The sequence below is a fragment of the Peromyscus leucopus genome, chromosome 9 (genome assembly GCF_004664715.2).
Source record: "Peromyscus leucopus breed LL Stock chromosome 9, UCI_PerLeu_2.1, whole genome shotgun sequence".
In the NCBI taxonomy this organism is placed as follows: Eukaryota; Metazoa; Chordata; class Mammalia; order Rodentia; family Cricetidae; genus Peromyscus; species Peromyscus leucopus.
In genome coordinates, this window is record NC_051070.1 from 68097913 (window position 1) to 68113629 (window position 15717).

General features: G+C 47.7%; 2 protein-coding genes across 7 annotated transcripts; one reads left to right on the plus strand and one right to left on the minus strand.

The window, feature by feature from the left end:
* Positions 1–5624: 5624 nt before the first annotated feature.
* On the plus strand, positions 5625–11158 carry Tinf2 (TERF1 interacting nuclear factor 2). Of its 2 annotated transcripts, none has more exons than XM_028892115.2 (9): positions 5625–6071; positions 6193–6306; positions 6417–6512; positions 6597–6704; positions 6794–6890; positions 7046–7490; positions 7574–7641; positions 7752–7843; positions 10970–11158. In XM_028892115.2, exons 1-9 carry the CDS (start codon positions 5880–5882, stop codon positions 10988–10990), a joined length of 1233 nt encoding a protein of 410 aa, XP_028747948.1. In that variant the 5' UTR covers positions 5625–5879; the 3' UTR covers positions 10991–11158. The 2 variants fall into 2 exon arrangements, with proteins under 2 accessions (XP_028747948.1, XP_028747945.1); XM_028892112.2 differs by lacking the exon at positions 10970–11158 and adding an exon at positions 7947–8222.
* Positions 8564–15712, minus strand: Gmpr2 (guanosine monophosphate reductase 2). Of its 5 annotated transcripts, none has more exons than XM_037208517.1 (10): positions 15417–15512; positions 15057–15152; positions 14804–14923; positions 12373–12456; positions 12052–12225; positions 10565–10646; positions 10372–10478; positions 10145–10187; positions 9372–9531; positions 8564–9174 (listed from the first exon to the last, which is right to left on the minus strand). In XM_037208517.1, the coding sequence occupies exons 2-10, from the start codon at positions 15141–15143 to the stop codon at positions 8985–8987; spliced, it is 1047 nt and encodes a 348-aa protein (XP_037064412.1). In that variant the 5' UTR covers positions 15144–15152; positions 15417–15512; the 3' UTR covers positions 8564–8984. The 5 variants fall into 5 exon arrangements, with proteins under 5 accessions (XP_037064412.1, XP_028747952.1, XP_028747953.1 ...); XM_028892119.2 differs by lacking the exon at positions 15417–15512 and adding an exon at positions 14107–14140 and having other exon boundaries at positions 15057–15148; XM_028892120.2 differs by lacking the exons at positions 15057–15152; positions 15417–15512 and adding exons at positions 14107–14140; positions 15529–15712 and having other exon boundaries at positions 8569–9174.
* Positions 15713–15717: the final 5 nt, after the last annotated feature.

Here is a 15717-nt window from a genome sequence, read left to right on the forward strand (position 1 = left end):
TCTTGTGACAGTCAAAAAGCCTGGGATGGTGTTGCTCTAGAAGACAGTGTGAACGTTGAGGTTCTCAATGCAGCAGCTAGCTTGTCTTTTGTGATTGCTTAGGAGAATGTATCCTCAGACTGCAGAATTATAGACCATGGGGATACCTTTGTTGAGAATTCTTTTCTCTATTTTATCTATTTTTTACTGGGTGGTGGTAGTGGTAGTGGTAGTGGTAGTGGTAGTGGTAGTGGTAGTGGTAGTGGTAGTGGTGGTGCATGCCTTTAATCCGGAGGCAGAGGCAGGCAGATCTCTGAGTTCAAGGCCAGCCTGGTCTACAGAGCGAGTTCCAGGACAGCCAGGGCTACACAAAGAAACCTTGTCTCAGAAAGTGAAAAATAAATAAATGACTTTTATTTGAAAAAAAAAAGACAGGGTTTCTCTGTGTAGCTTTGGACCCTGTCCTGGAACTCACTCTAGCCCAGGCTGGCCTCGAACTCACAGAGATCTACCTGCTCTGCCTCCCGAGTGCTGGTTAAAGGTGTGAACCACCACTGCCCTGCTTCCAGCTCCATTCCACTCTTAACAAGGCCTGCCCTCAAAAGTAACTAACTCTAGGGTTGGAGAGATTGTTCAGTGGTTAAGAGCACTGGGTGCTTTTCCAGAGGACTGAGCTGAGCCAATTATAACTTCCGGTTATGGAGATCACAAACCCTCTTCTGACCTCTGCAGACACTAGGCTCACACTTGGTGCACATACATACATGCAAAGCACTCATACACATAAAATAACCAAATCTTTAAAAAGAAAGAAAAACGGGGGGGGGGGGGGGGGGGGGCGGGGAAACTGACTAGCTGGGGTCACTAAAAGCCCAGTTAATCTGGAAAAGGGGAAGTTCCTCCCACCTTTCACAAGGGGCACTCAACTCCAGTTTACTCTGGCTCGCCTGTGTTCCCTGGAAGAAGACAAAGATATATGGGCCTAAGAAACACGTGTGAGAGTCACAGCTCTTAGCACAAACTCTAAAAGACACCTACCTAATGTAGGACAATAGAATGCTCCCACCACCCCACCCCCTCAGCCTCCCCCTCAATCACAAGAGCTCTTGGAGGGCTGGTGAGATAACCCAGCAGGCAAAAGCTGTGGACGGATCCCGGGGACCCATGTAAAAGTGGCTGGAAAGCACAGGTTCCCCAAATGTGTCTTCTCACCTCTGTGTGTGCATCATGGCACATGGGCACCCAAGAAAAAATAAAAAATTTAAAAAGAAAAAACAAGAGCTCTCGTATAACAACAGGAACATAAGGGAAAGAATGGCACATCATGCATGTTAAGAAGTTTCTAGAAGCCAGACATCGTGATGCACATCTAAAGCCTCGGCATTTGGGAGACAGAAATACGAGGGTGCAAAGTTCAAGGCTATCCTCAGTACATAGCTAGTTCCAGGGTAGCCTGAACTACATGAGATTCTGTCTCAAGAAAAAAAAATGAGGAGAGATGATATGTCACAGTTAGGGTTTCTACTGATGTGAAGAGACACCATGACCATGGCACCTCTTATAAAGGAGAACATTTAATTGGGTGGCTGACAGTTTCAGAGGTTCAGTCCATTATCACCATGGTGGGATATGGTGATGTGCAGGCAGACATGGTGCTGGAGCTGAGTCCTACATCTTGATCCAAAGGCAACAGGAAGTCAACTGAGACACTGGGTGGTATCTTGAGCATATATGAGACCTCAAAGCCCACCTCTACAGTGATAGACTTCCTCCAATAAGACCACACCCACTCCAATAAGGCCACACCTCCTAAAGTAGTGCCATTCCCTTTGGGGGCCATCTTCTTTCAAACTGCCATAGATGGCTCAGCAATTAAGAGAATTTGCTGCTCTTGCAGAGGACCAAGATTTGGTTCCCAGCACCCACATGTCAGCTCACAAGAGTCTGTAGCTCCAGTTCCAAAGAAAGAGACACCCTCTTTCGGCTCCATGGACACTAGGCACGCACACAGTGTACACACATACATGCAGGCAGAACACTCATATACATAAAATAGAGAGAAATAGTTGAAGATAAAAAAAAAAAAGCAAAATCTAAGAACTTCAAAGACAAGAGATGTGCCAATAATAAAAAGTACTAGAGGAATTTTAGTCTGTAACATCTACAGCTGCAGTGAACAGTAAACACAGCGTAACCTCTAGCCAAATAAACACAAAAACCTTGCCAAAGGTTTCCTCAATTCCTTTAATCCACACATCTGAAGTTTCACAAAAAAATTATTTGGCACACTAAAAGGAAAACAAAACCTACACACAGTTTGAATTGGCAGAGCAAGCACCAGAACCAGACTCAGAGATGGCAGACATAATGGAATATTATACCCAAAATTTCAAAGCTATGGCCAATATTATCCGGCTTCTGGCAGGAAATGTGGACGACAAGGAAGAACAGGTAGGTAATAGGAACAGAGAGAGGAAATTCTAAGAATGAACCAAAAGGAAACAACATCGTTACAGGAACAAAGAGTTCCCGGGCTCCTCAACTGACTGAACCATCACTGAGCGTGAAGAAATAATCGTTAATGGAAAATAATCGTCAATGGAAATACCCAAAACTAGGGCTCAGGATGTAGCTCGGGTGGCTGAGTACTTACCCAGCATGCACAGAGCACCAGCACTGCATCAGTTACAGAAGTGGTGGTGCACACCTGTAACCTCAGCACTTGGGAAGCAGAGGGCAAGGTCAGGAGTTCAAGGACATCCTTGGCTACATAGCAAGTTGTAGCCAGAAGTTTCTTTGGTCCCACCCATCCCCACAGTCCCACAGTCGCTTATACAATAATCACTCAGAGGCTTATGTTAATTACAAACTGTATGGCCAATGGCTTAAGTTTCTTGCTGGCTAGCTCTATCATCTTAAATCAACCCATTTCTATTCATCTATGTTTTGCCACATGGCTGTGGCATTACCACTCTGCTGGCATCTTGCACCTCTGCCTTTCTTCTTCTTGTCTCTCTCTTGGATTTCCCACCTGGCTATAACCTGAATTGCCATAGGCCAGAGGAGCTTCTTTATTAACCAATCATAGCAACACATATTCACAGCATACAGAAAGACATCCCACAACATCAAGTTTGAGGCTACTTTGGTGTGTGTGTGTGTGTGTGTGTGTGTGTGTGTGTGTGTGTGTGAATGAACTTGTCTAAAGGCTGGGTGATGGGGGCACATGCCTTTAGTCCCAGCACTTGGGAGGCAGAGGCAGGAGAATCTCTGTGAGTTCAAGGCCAGCCTGGTCTACAAAGTGAGTTCCAGGGCAGCCAGGGCTACACAGAGAAATCCTGTCTTGAAAACCAAAACCAAACAACAACAAAAAAAACTTGTCTAAAAAGCTAAAATGTTTCTAAAATGAAATGCAAACAATAAACAAAGGTGGAAAAGATATAATACCCAAGAAGTGTTACACTACAAAGGTGTAGCATAATATTGTGGAATTTTGTCCCCTGAGAACAGCCATTGTTTTAACCAGAGCAACTTCCTATAAGAGCCATCTGGATGGCTGTTCATACTCCTCCAGGGAATAAAGTGGTGGAAAGAGGCCCGAGACCCTCACCAGAGTCCTGCCCACTCTCCCGTGCCTCCATCCTAGCAGTGTGGAATTCTGCCCCAGCTGCATGTGGTCTTTAGAGATGACAGTACAGAATGTGAAGGTTAACTGAAAAGAGACTTCCATCTGCACAGCTGTGGAGAAGCTGTCCTTCATGCCAGGGTGAGTCTTTTCGGTGACATGCTGTTTGGGGGTCACCTCCGCTCCTGTGAGTAAACACCCAGAGTCACCAAACTAGACTTGGATGGAAGCATTACTTTGCTCTGTCTCTGTTGTCCGATTTGGGATCAGCAGGTGGTGTTTCGTCTCCCAGAAGGCCATGCAGCACACATAACCAGTGAAAACAAATGATGAGGGAATCTTGGAAGCAATGACTGAGAACTGTCCAAAAACAATGACAGACATAAACACAGATCCAGAAAACTCAGACTAGCAAGCGGAATAAATACAAACACAAACAGATCTAAATGATACTCAGACTGCACATACACAAAATCAAAGACACACACACACACCATACAGAAACAAGCAGAGAGGAGAGGAGAAAAGCAGGCCAGAGAACACTGTCTAATGACCATCAAGGTTAAGAATTAAATTAACTCATACATAAAACAGAAATAAATAAAAAAGAAAAGAAATTAAGGGGAACTGGAGAGGAGGCTCAGCAGTTAAGAGCACTGACTGGTCTGACAGAGGACAGAGGTTCAATTCCAAGCATCCATGTGATGGCTCACAACCATCTGTACCTCCAGTCCCAGGGGACCTAATATCCTGTCCTCTGTGGACACTGCATGCCCCTGGTAAACAGACACACATTCAGACAAAACACTGGCATTCATTAAATAAAAATAATCTCAAAAGAAAGAATTAAGTTAACATGTACTAATTTTAAAAAGGAAATTAACTTCTCAGGGTTAAAAACAACGGATAATTAGAATGGACTCCACTCAGAACCTTGCAAGCAACAAGGTAGTATAGTGAAATATTTGCAGTACTGTAGGAAAAAGCCCACCAACCTATAATTGTATTCAGAGAAATTCTCTTCCAAAGCGAAGTACTTTCTGAAACAATAATTAAGGAAATTTGTCACCAGCAAGGTTGCCTGTAAGATGTTAGAATTTTTTTTTTTCTCCGAAGGCCGGGAAGGTCTTTCTATGTAGCACAAGTCGGCCTTTGAACGCCTAGCAAGGTGTCTGCCCTCCTCTCCCCTCACGCTGGGATTCATAGGTGTGCGCCACCAGACCGCGAGGAAAATTCTTTGGAGAAATAGGGAAATGAGGTCAGGAATTCAGATTTGCATAAATAAAAGACAGAGAAGGATGAAAGAAATCAACTACAACTTTACTACCCAATGTGTACTTTGGTACTAGGTCTGGCTGAGCTCAGAACACCGCTCTGGAGGATGCAGGCAACGCGTGAGCCTTGAGTGCGGGAATGGAAGAAACCATCGGAAGAGCGCAGGTTTCCTGAAATGCCTGTAAGGCGGGCAAAGCAGGCCATGAATGCAATCAACAAAGTAAGAGTGTCGCCAGGGACAGCGTGACCGGTCCTGTCTTTGGGGATGGCAATCAGAGGCACCAGGAACTATGACAAGGAGACGGACAAGGAAAACAGTCAATTCACTGAAGGACTCAAGTTAGCGCTCAAAGAAACTCGGAGGAGGAAACTTTAAATACTCCAAACCACACGAAACGGCAAAGATGTGGCACAGAAAAGCACAAAAGCGCCCAGGAACCCCCTGGCTAACTGCGGTATTTCGGACGGGCGAGCACTCGGCGGCCGAACGCCCCTCCAGCGGTGTATTTGGTTTTTTTTTGAACGCGAGCGCCCTCTTCTGTTTGGCGAAAGGAATGACCGAATTCCTTGAGGGAGCGGCTTGCGGCCCAGGAAAGGCTCCGCGGGTGCCGGTTCCGGCGGCTGGGTTTGCGGAACCCCCGGGGATCCGTGTGAACGGCAAGAGCGGCGCCACAGACTTCGGTTCAGGGCCGGAGGGGTCCCCGCTGACGTCACAGGTGCCTCCGCGGCCCCTTCCGGGGCGGGAAAGCGGGGCGCTCGGTCGGAAGTGACGCACCCGCGCGGTCCGTCGAGTGGCGCCGTTTTAAGCTTAGCGGTCTGGGTCGGTTCGTCCGTCTACCTAGTCACCGCCTAGGCGGGGAGACCCCAGAATTCCAGGGCTTTGCCGAAAGGATCCCAGCCAGTCCGCCGATCTTCCGGTGCAGACGAGAGAACCGAAGCTCCGCCTGCGGGGGAGGCCGGGCCGGGCGAGAGGGGCGCTGGGGGAAAGGGTGCCCGGGCCATGGCTCCACCCCCCGGGATGGGTCCCGCGTCCCTGCGGTTTGCTGCGGCCGCCAGCTGGCTGGTCGTCCGCCGCCGCCGCGTCGAGCACTTCCCCAGAGTGCTGGAGTTTCTGCAGTCCCTGCGCGCTGCTGCCCCCGGCTTGGTTTGCTACCGACACCATGAACGCCTCTGTATGGGCCTAAAAGCCAAGGTACTAGAAAGAGTAGAACGTAAAGGGGCGGGCGGGATGCGAGGACCCGAGGAAGGCCCGCTAAGGTTGGGATGAAGACCGCTTGGAAAAGGGTGGGAATTCTGAGCGCAGTACCGTGCAGGTGGTGGTGGAGTTGATCCTGCAGGAGCAACCCTGGGCCCAGGTCCTGGACGCCCTGAATCATCACTTCCCAGTGACCCATCCTCAGAGACCAGTACCACTGGACCCCGCAGCTGTGAGTAATGCCTCAACAACCCATACTCATTAGGCGGGATACAACCAAGTTGCCCCTGGGTCCTGGTGACACCCCCCGCCTCCCAATTTTTCTGTCTTCCATCTCAACAGACAAAGCAAGATAGGAAGATTTGGGAGGCACGGGAAAGTTTTTGCCTGCATGTGAAGCAGCTGGCAGAGACTGAGGATTTGGCCTTGAGCCTGCAGGTGAGAACGGTTGGCTCAGAGGATGTTATGTGATGTCTGTTTTTCCTAAAACTCATCTGACCTGCTTCTCTTTCCCACATAAAGGAACTCAAACAAGACTATGGGGAACCCTTTCTGGTTGCCATGGAGAAGCTATTCTTTGAATACTTGTGTCAGCTAGAAAAAGCACTGCCTGCAGTCAAAGAACAAGAGGTTGTTGAGACAAGACGCCTTACGGGCGGAACGTGGGGTGGCCTTGCCGGGAACGGTGATGCTCATGGCTGTCGCCCTCTTGCCCACAGCTTCAGGATGCTCTAAGTTGGGTTCAGCCTGGCTGTCTGGTCACCTCTTCTGTTGCTTTGCGCCAGTATGGTATGGACATGGGATGGCCATTTCCAGGTAAGAGAACCATCGGGATAACTGGAAATTTGGAGGTTAGTGTTTAGCTTGACCAAACCTGAGTCAGCTGATAAGAAATTATGTGGACCTGAGACACGAACCTGACTGGGTTAACCTATTACTAATTTTATAAGGCGTCTTATTTTCTCATTCAGAGAGCTCTGCTTCTGACTCAGTGACTCTGGCAGAACCCATGGAACAGAGGCCTCACCAGCAAACGAAACCAGCACTCCACAGTCCTCTGCCTAAAGCCAAGCTCGGCCTTCACCAACCAGCTTCACGGGAGCACCCAGAACATTTAGCTGGCAGCCGCTTTAATCTGGCCCCTCTAGGACATCGAAAATTCCGATCACAGTGGACCTCTGCAAAGGGAAGCCATAAAGAGCGGCCTACAGTCATGCTGCTCCCCTTCAGGAGTATGGACTTACCAGCCCAAGACAGAGCTAACCCTAAAAGCAGAGAAGAGCATGGAGTGGACACAGCAGGTTCCGTGGGCACAAAAACCGTATCCGGTGGGAAGTCTAAGCCGGCGTCTCAGGGCCTGGGGAAAAGGGTTCCAGAGGAGAGCCCGCCTGCCTCACCCGATGCACAGCCAAAGGAGTAAGGATTGCTTCTCCTTCCTTAGGAGCGCCCCTCGCCTACTTCCCTTCTTCACCCCACCTTCTCCCTTGTTTCCACCTCAGGAACTGTGTGGATTGCTACATGGACCCTCTGAGTCTCTCCCTATCACCGCCTAGAGCCAAGAAACCAGGTAAGTGGGCCGAGTCAGGACTGGGTCCGCCAGCCTGCCTTTGGGAATTTTGGGGGCCTGTATTCACATAAAAGAATGGTTTGGATTTAATTGTGGCTTCTTCCCTGCAGTCCAGTCCCCATCTCTGTGTAGCTCCGTCATTACCATAGGGGACTTGGTGTTGGACTCTGAAGAGGAAGAAAGTGACCAGAGGGAAGGAAAGGTGAGTAGGAAGAAACCGAAAGCTGAGCTAGAGGAGGGCAGAGCGAGGCAGGACTCCATGGTAGGGGTTCCCAGTTACAGGAATTATGCTTCCTTCTCTATAGGAGTCTCTGAAAAACTATCAGAAGACAAAGTTTGACACCTTTATCCCCATGTTTTGTGACTACATGCCAAGTCCTGCCTGTTCATTCCTGGCCAGATAAACAGTTCTAGGGGCCTGTAACAGTACTGGAATGTCCTTTGCACTGTCCATCTGCCTCTGCAGCCCTGCATGCAGTTTAGTGGAAATGAAGAGGAAGCCCAGACCTGAGCTGCCTGGCTACGTTGCTAAAGCTTTGTAAATGCTTGAAAATTAAAACTTGAATGTGTTACTCTGTCATGATGAGAAGAAGGGGAATTAAGACTTAGGTCTGTGTAGACCATTCATCAGGAACATAACTGGCTTGGTGAAGCCCTTCCTGTTCAGATTTATCTAGAAGGGTTACCAGAATTGAGAGAGCCTGGAAATCATTAATGCTCTTCTAACAACATCCCCTAATGCCAGGACATACTTTGTAAATGCTCATGCTACTAAGTTATCTTGAGTTGGTGACACCAGAATGTGGATGCTTCATGAGAATAACACTCATTGTTCTTGATTCCACTGGGTCAGGGTCACTCCCACCTCTGCCCAGGAGGAGCGTCCAGATACCAGCCCGTGCAGAAAGCCCTGCACCTCTTCTTACCATCAATAAGATCTATCTTTATTAGGGTTATTTCAAATATTTAGGTACTTCTAAACTGTTTAGGTATTTGATGATCTCATTTAATGAAGCTGATTAACATGATTCCAAAAGCCTGCCTTTTCCAAACCAAGGCCTGTCATTTATGTATCAATCAGCATCTTTCCTCCTAACCTTCAGGATGCTGTCCCAGGTTCCCATCTGTTGATCTGGCATCTTCTTCCTTGCCTCTTCCCCAGTGAGTGCCCTTAGCATTTCGTGTGTGCAGAAAGCGTAAGTGACTGCAGGAGCACTCAGGAGTGAGATGATAGGAACTGGGTTAAGTAACACACAGCCACGGTAGCTGGGAGGGGGGAGAAGCCCCTCTGGAAGGCCCCAGTGGTAGAGCGTTGTTGCCTTGGGAAAGTAGACTTCTCGAGTCTATCGGGAATCGCTGAAGATTGGATTCACTTGCTGGGTGACTCGGATAAAGGTAGTTCTCCGACTCAATTCCTTCAGCTTAGCAGCGCCTACGTATGTGCATGTAGACCGGATGCCTCCTAGGATGTCACGAATAGTGTGTTCCACATCTCCTTTAAAGGGGACTTCCACTGTCTTTCCCTCTGAGGCCCTTAGAAAAGAGAAACTTTTATTACCTACTTGGTAATAGAACTCCTTAAGCCCAGTGACTCTTCCTGTCTCTGACATTTACAACCCCTTCACCATTTTTCTCCCAAGAATGGTGCCCTGCATTTCCCAGGAGGTATGACACCATTTTCCATAGTCCCATTCACCAACAACACTCACGTGCTAGCCTTCCATACATACCTGTACTCAGCCACACCTCCTGAATATTTCTTCATCGCCATTTCAGAACTCATTCCATAGAAGAGCTTGTACTTCTTGCCATCCCTTTCAATGAGTTCGCCACCTGATTCACTGTGCCCAGCCAGCATGCCACCCAGCATCACAAAGTCAGCCCCTGCCCCTGCCAAAGTCAAGGAGTTGGAAAAGATGCATCTGGCCCAGGTACCCTATAGCCACCTTCAAAGTCAGCTGTGTTTTCTACAGACCAGCAGCTTCTCGGGGCTGTTGGCATAGCTGATCCACAATTCCTTGGGGCTGTTCTGCCCTTGCCTCTGCTCCCCAGTGGGACTAACTTCCTCAAGGTTTTTACAGACCCAGGAGTTCCCTGACTGGTTTCTGCTTTTCCTATCTTCCCGTGATGTCATTTTACTGCTCTCCAGCTCAGGGTGACTTTAGTCCCAAGAGCATAGTCTCCAATCTTATGGATCACCTGGGAAACAGACCAATGAAGATTTGCAGTTTTGTTCCTCAGGGTGACTTTGGAGGTTGGATGTGGGGCTCAGAAGTCTACATTGGCCAACAATCTATGGCATGGCATAGGTGGCCCTGGATCATGCTTGGGAGAGTCAAAACCTCAGGATTTCCTCTGCTAGCTTGTCACAGGTGACACACTAGGTTTTAGAGTCACTAGTTCACGTTATGGATCCGAATGGCTTCCTGAGCTGCCTCTAGCCTGACCCTAGACCCTCAGAGGTGACTTACAGGACCCTCCTGTGCTCTCCCAGTCTCCTTACCAAAAGCCTTTGCCACATCTCCAGGACAGCTGCAGCCTCCATCCTACAAAGTAACACACACTGTGAAAGACAGCATGGACTCCTCCAGGCTTCACAACTGCCCATGTCGAAATGGACAAGAGTTCAGGTCCTGAGCAGGACTTGGCTGGAGCCCCACGCTACAGAAAACACAGCTGCTAAGCAGCTGCAAACCCCCCCCCCCCGCCCCCCCAGCTTTTGGGTCTTACTGAAATGATATGGCCTCTGAGGCCATGAGCAGCGTCTGCACACTCCATCACCGCACTGAGCTGTGGGTACCCCACTCCAGTTTTCTTCCGAGTTGTACAAACAGAGCCTGGGAGAGCAGGACGGGTGAGAGCAGTGTTCTATGGTCTCCACCAAAGGGGTAAATAAAACGGTGGCCCCAGGGAACCAGCTTACCAGGACCAATTCCCACTTTGATGATGTCGGCCCCAGAGAGGATTAGCTCTTCTACCATCTCTCCCGTTACCACATTTCCTGCCTGAGACACAATCAAAACAGACGATCCTTAGGGTCAGCGGTGGAGAGCAGCCTTTGCCCAGATACCTTGACTCCGACTGTCCTATTACAAATAAAGGGTACTGGAGCCCCTCTACAGGACCCTTCACCAACTTCAAGGGACCTAGATGCCCTCTCACCCCTTCCCCCCACATTCAGACTTTCCCTTAGTGTGAAGTATGGCCAGTGTCATCGTTGACCTTTGAGGCAGTCAAGCTGACCAATGAGAAGACAAGGTGGCATTAAAGAGCTATTGGCGAGGCAGAGAAGCCACTCAGATCTGACAGTGGTCCCTTTTACTACCAGGTCACTCCTCCCCAGTCCTGAAGCGCTCTGCCTTCAGAGAAAACGGAAAGACTGAAACGGGGGCTAAAACATGCGTCTGCCTAACTACTGGGACAGTGCAGGCATTCCTTTCAATGCTGTGAAGAAAAGGAAGCCTTGGGTTTTGTCTCTAATAAGCCTCCAAAAAAAATAAAACATGGTTTTATGTGATACTTTTTGCTGTTAATTTGAGACAGGACCTCAGGGCTGGCCTTGAACTTCTGCCTCTACCTCCCAAATACTTGGATTATAGGTATGTGTCACAATGCCAGGCTTTCATGTAACACTAGATTATTGCAGCACATGTTCATTTCAGTAGGCAGACATACATGTGCCACAAGCATACGCAATGTATAAATGTTCCGTCATGTTTTGTTGGGGTTTTTCCCCCTTGGGTTTTTTGAGACAGAGCTCTCTGTAGCCCTTGCTATCCTGGAACTCACTCTGTAGTCCAGGCTGGCCTCGAACTCAGATCCACTTGCCTCTGCCTCCCAAGGTGTGTACCACCACACCTGCTTCCATCATGTTTTTTTAATATATATATATTTTAATATTTATTTATTATATATATAGTGTTCTGCCTGCATGCCAGAAGAGGGCGCCAGATCTCATTACGGGTGGTTGTGAGCCACCATGTGGCTGCCGGGAATTGAACTTAGGACCTCTGGAAGAACAGTCAGTGCTCTTAACCTCTGAGCCATCTCTCCAGCCCCTCCATCATGTTTAAGTGACGTCAGAGTCACTGGGTTGATGGACTATGAATTAAGGGTCCGAGATTGCACTGATTAAGACACATATAAAACTTTGAGCCATGACGATAACGAGTAGAACAGAAACGAGGTGCAGCAGAGGACAAATACTGATATGACAAAACCGAATGTCACAAAGGAGTAGGGTGACAAACACCTAGCCGAGGGGGATGGCACATGCTTTTAATTGCAGCACTCGGAAGGCAGCAGATCTCTGAGTTTGAGGCCAGCCTGGTTTACAGAGTGAGTTCCAGGGTGGCCAGGGCCACACAAAGAAACCTTGTCTGAGGAAAAAAGAAAAAAAGAGAAACATACCATGATGGTGTGTTGGGGGAAGCGCTTCCGTACATCCTTTACAAATTCAACAAAATGTTCAGAATAGCCATTAGCCACATCCAGGCATATGTATTTCACTTGGGGAATAGCTTCCAGGATCTGTTCCAGCTGCTCAAAGTCAGCAGAGCCTGTGCCAGAGCTGGCGGCCAGGTGCTGTGGAGAAAGCGTTAGACCAGCCTGTGGCATTGCGTCAGAAGTGACCCACCTGGTAAGCAGTCAATAACAGTGGGGGCTGATGTCTAAGAGCCAAGAAAGGGTTCCTGGGAAACTGATAAGGGAGCGGGGTGGGCCCTGAGTTACCTCAAGACAGTCAGGGTTCTGGCTGGCAAACTCTTCCCACTGACGGATGCTGTAGTGCTTATGGACGGCAGTGAAAAGGGAGAACTAAGGAGAAGAGAGAACCATCAAAGGGGCAAAGGCTTCGTCAGACTATTTCCAGATCTACCTTTATACTGTCCCGAGAGAAGATGATGCATTTGAGAGAGAAACAGCGCCAAGTCCATGACCGAGCTGCTTCAACCACTGTTCTTGCTACAGATCCCAGTATAGCTTTTTACCCAAAATTAGCACTTGTCAAGTATTCCTATCCAAGTCCTGTGAGCTGGGCTGGATTTAACTTGCTAGCACATACATTGCTTGTGACCTAGAGAGTGACAGGAACACGCTGCTGGTGGTACAGCAGGACAAGGAGCAGGCATGGAAGAACTATGAGGAGGCTAGATGGAACTAGTGTTTGTCTACACTTGGCTCTAAGGCGATCCAGTACTAAAAAATCTCTCTTTTTCTAAACTCTTCTGGTTTACTTGCTGGCAGTAATCCAACTATAGATCTACACAAAGTTAAAGACTTAAGACCAGTGGAGCAACAAAATACTATTCCATCCCTTTTTCTGCTGGAGTTAGGGACAAAAACATGCAAAGATCAATTTCATCTATCTTAGGTAAATTCAAAAATGTAAAGGCTCGCTGGGTGGTGGTGTCACAAGCCTTTAATCCCAGCACTCTGGCGGAGGCAGGCGGACCTTTGATTCAACAGCCGGCGCTACAGAGAAACCCTGTCTCAGGAAAACAAAACAAAACAACAAAAAGACTCATCAGGCTCAAAACCTCTAGCTCATGGAACTGCAAACAATATCCCCTGAGAAAGGCATTCAGAAGACACTTCATGCTGGTGTCTGTGCTTTCTGAAAGCACAGACATGCAACCAGACCAGGGTCAGGAGTTGGTTGAAACAGCACAAATCTTGCAAATGAGGAGAGACCTAAGGAAGTCATGTATCAGCAACAGGAAGTTCTATGCTTAAAAGCCAGTATTCTGCTTTCTCAGTAACACTCAAAGTCAACATGTTGATAAACAAAAGCTCTAGGTAGTCAGCAGATCTTGGAAATATTTGGCCTAATAAACACACCCAACACATACCAACCCTAATAAAAAGTTGGCTTGTAGCTGACCTTTTTTTTTTTATCATTACTGAGACTTGGCTATTTTTCTAAAATTTGATTATTTTTTTGGTTTTTTTTGAGACAGGGTTTCTCTAAAAGCTCTGGATGTCCTGGAACTTGATTTATAGACCAGGCTAGCCTCCAACTCACAGAGATCCACTTCCCGAGTGCTGAGATTAAATGTGTGTGCCACCTCTGCCTGGCTAGAGTTTTATTTCTGTAGCACTTATCCACAGTATTGAGATCCAGTCCCCAGTAAGGTTCATATATTATAGCATGTCTTTCAACAGACTTACCGTTCCCCAAATCTACCTGTCAGAGAAGGCAGACAACAGACAAGAGGAGTCCTGAACAATTAGTAAATGGTGACAGGAATAAAGTAACAAAACTCCGCAATTATCAATTTCAGAGGAAGCACAACAAATATTCTACAAAAACAAAGATGAGAAAGCCCTTAAGGCTAACAGCCACAAACAGAACCAATCAACTAGGGCTACGTGGGGTGACTAGCAAAGCACATTATGTTCTCAAGAGTGCCCAGGCAACTAGCTACCTTCTCAGCTACATGCACAGAGGCAAGCAACGTTACTGACAGGAGCAGAGGCTTCCACGTTCAAAGGGAACAACCTGTAGTTAAGAAAAAACTCCATTTGGGGTACATCTCAGAAACTCCCAGGAACCTAGGACTTAAAGAAGGGGAAAATTAAAAGAATAACAGGCATACAAGAGAACTAATAAGCTCCTTTTTTCTACGATATTCCAGGTAGAAATGTTTAAATATTCAAAACAGTATTTCGTTTCTGGACTAAACAATGAATGCTCAGTGTTCAAAACAATGGCAGACTGGAGAGATGCATATGACTGGGCTGACCTGGGTGGATGCAGGAAGAATTTGGTAAGGTATATAACTTATGGGGGTTATTAATCAGAAAATGGAAGAAAATCAAATTCTGAATCTCACCAACTCAAACGGATCTTTGAAGTGATAAAGGGTCCTTAGTAATGGAAAAAATAAGTAAACCCAACATTCTGTCTATTGCCAGAGAATGGGAATAAAAATGCAATGCCTCAGCCGGCAGTGGTGGCGCACGCCTTTAATCCCAGCACTCGGGAGGCAGAGCCAGGCGGGTCTCTGTGAGTTCGAGGTCAGCCTGGGCTACAGAGCGAGATCCAGGACAGGCACCAAAACTACACAGAGAAACCCTGTTTCGAAAAACCAAAAAAAAGAAATGCAATGCCTCTGCAGCCTGCTGGGGTAACATTGGGTAGGGTGCGTAAAGCTAGTCTCACCTTACAGAGAACCTTAGCCATCTCAAAAGTCCCCACGGTATCCATATTGGCAGCAATGATGGGAATGCCATTGTATATCTGCTTTGAGTTCCGGAATGAGAAGGACCTTGTGAGATCTACCTGTAGACATCAACAGGAAATTAAGCATTTCATTTATCCAGAAAATATGTATCACGTTAGAACCGGGCAGCTTTCTTGGTCCTGGTCTGCCAGAAGTCTGAGGTCAAAAAAGCAAGAAGACAGCTGGGCTCACCTCACTTCGAGACTTAAGGGTGCTGCGTTTGGGCCTCAACAGGACATCCTTGAAGTCTAGTTTCACATCATTATCAATATGAGGCATGATGCAGGGCTGCGGTTAGATAATAATTTGAGGGTTGTAAGACTGGGAAGTAACAAGTAAAGAACGGAACCAAGTGCCCCATGGGCCTAATGTCTTGACGACGCTAGGACAAAGGTCACCTCTCCTGCTTGAATTCTGTAAAATCAGGTCAGGGTGTGGTCCTTGAAGTCTCACTGGGACCATCCTTTGTCTGGATTACCCAAATGCTTCAATCCCAGGTATTCTTAGGGAGAACAGGGAAAGAAATACGATCTCTGAAGGTGCATTCCTTACCCCCCTAATCTTCCTTTTTCCGCCCCAGCAAAGGGCAGTTTAGAGAAGGAGACTGACTTAGTCGGGGAGAAGAAAAGAGATTTCAATCAGCTTCCGGCATAGGGGTACTCACTTCCTGTTGCTTTGACTCAGGTGGCAGTTGACCAAAGATTTCTTTTGCTTAGCAACTGGCCGCGTGCAGCTCGGATGAGCCTTCAGGGCAACACCAACAAGTTCCGCTAATTGCAAGCCCGACTACCCAAGGAATTCCAGCTTCGGGCGCTGTGCAAGGCCTTCTGGGTAACAGAGTCCACACACTAAG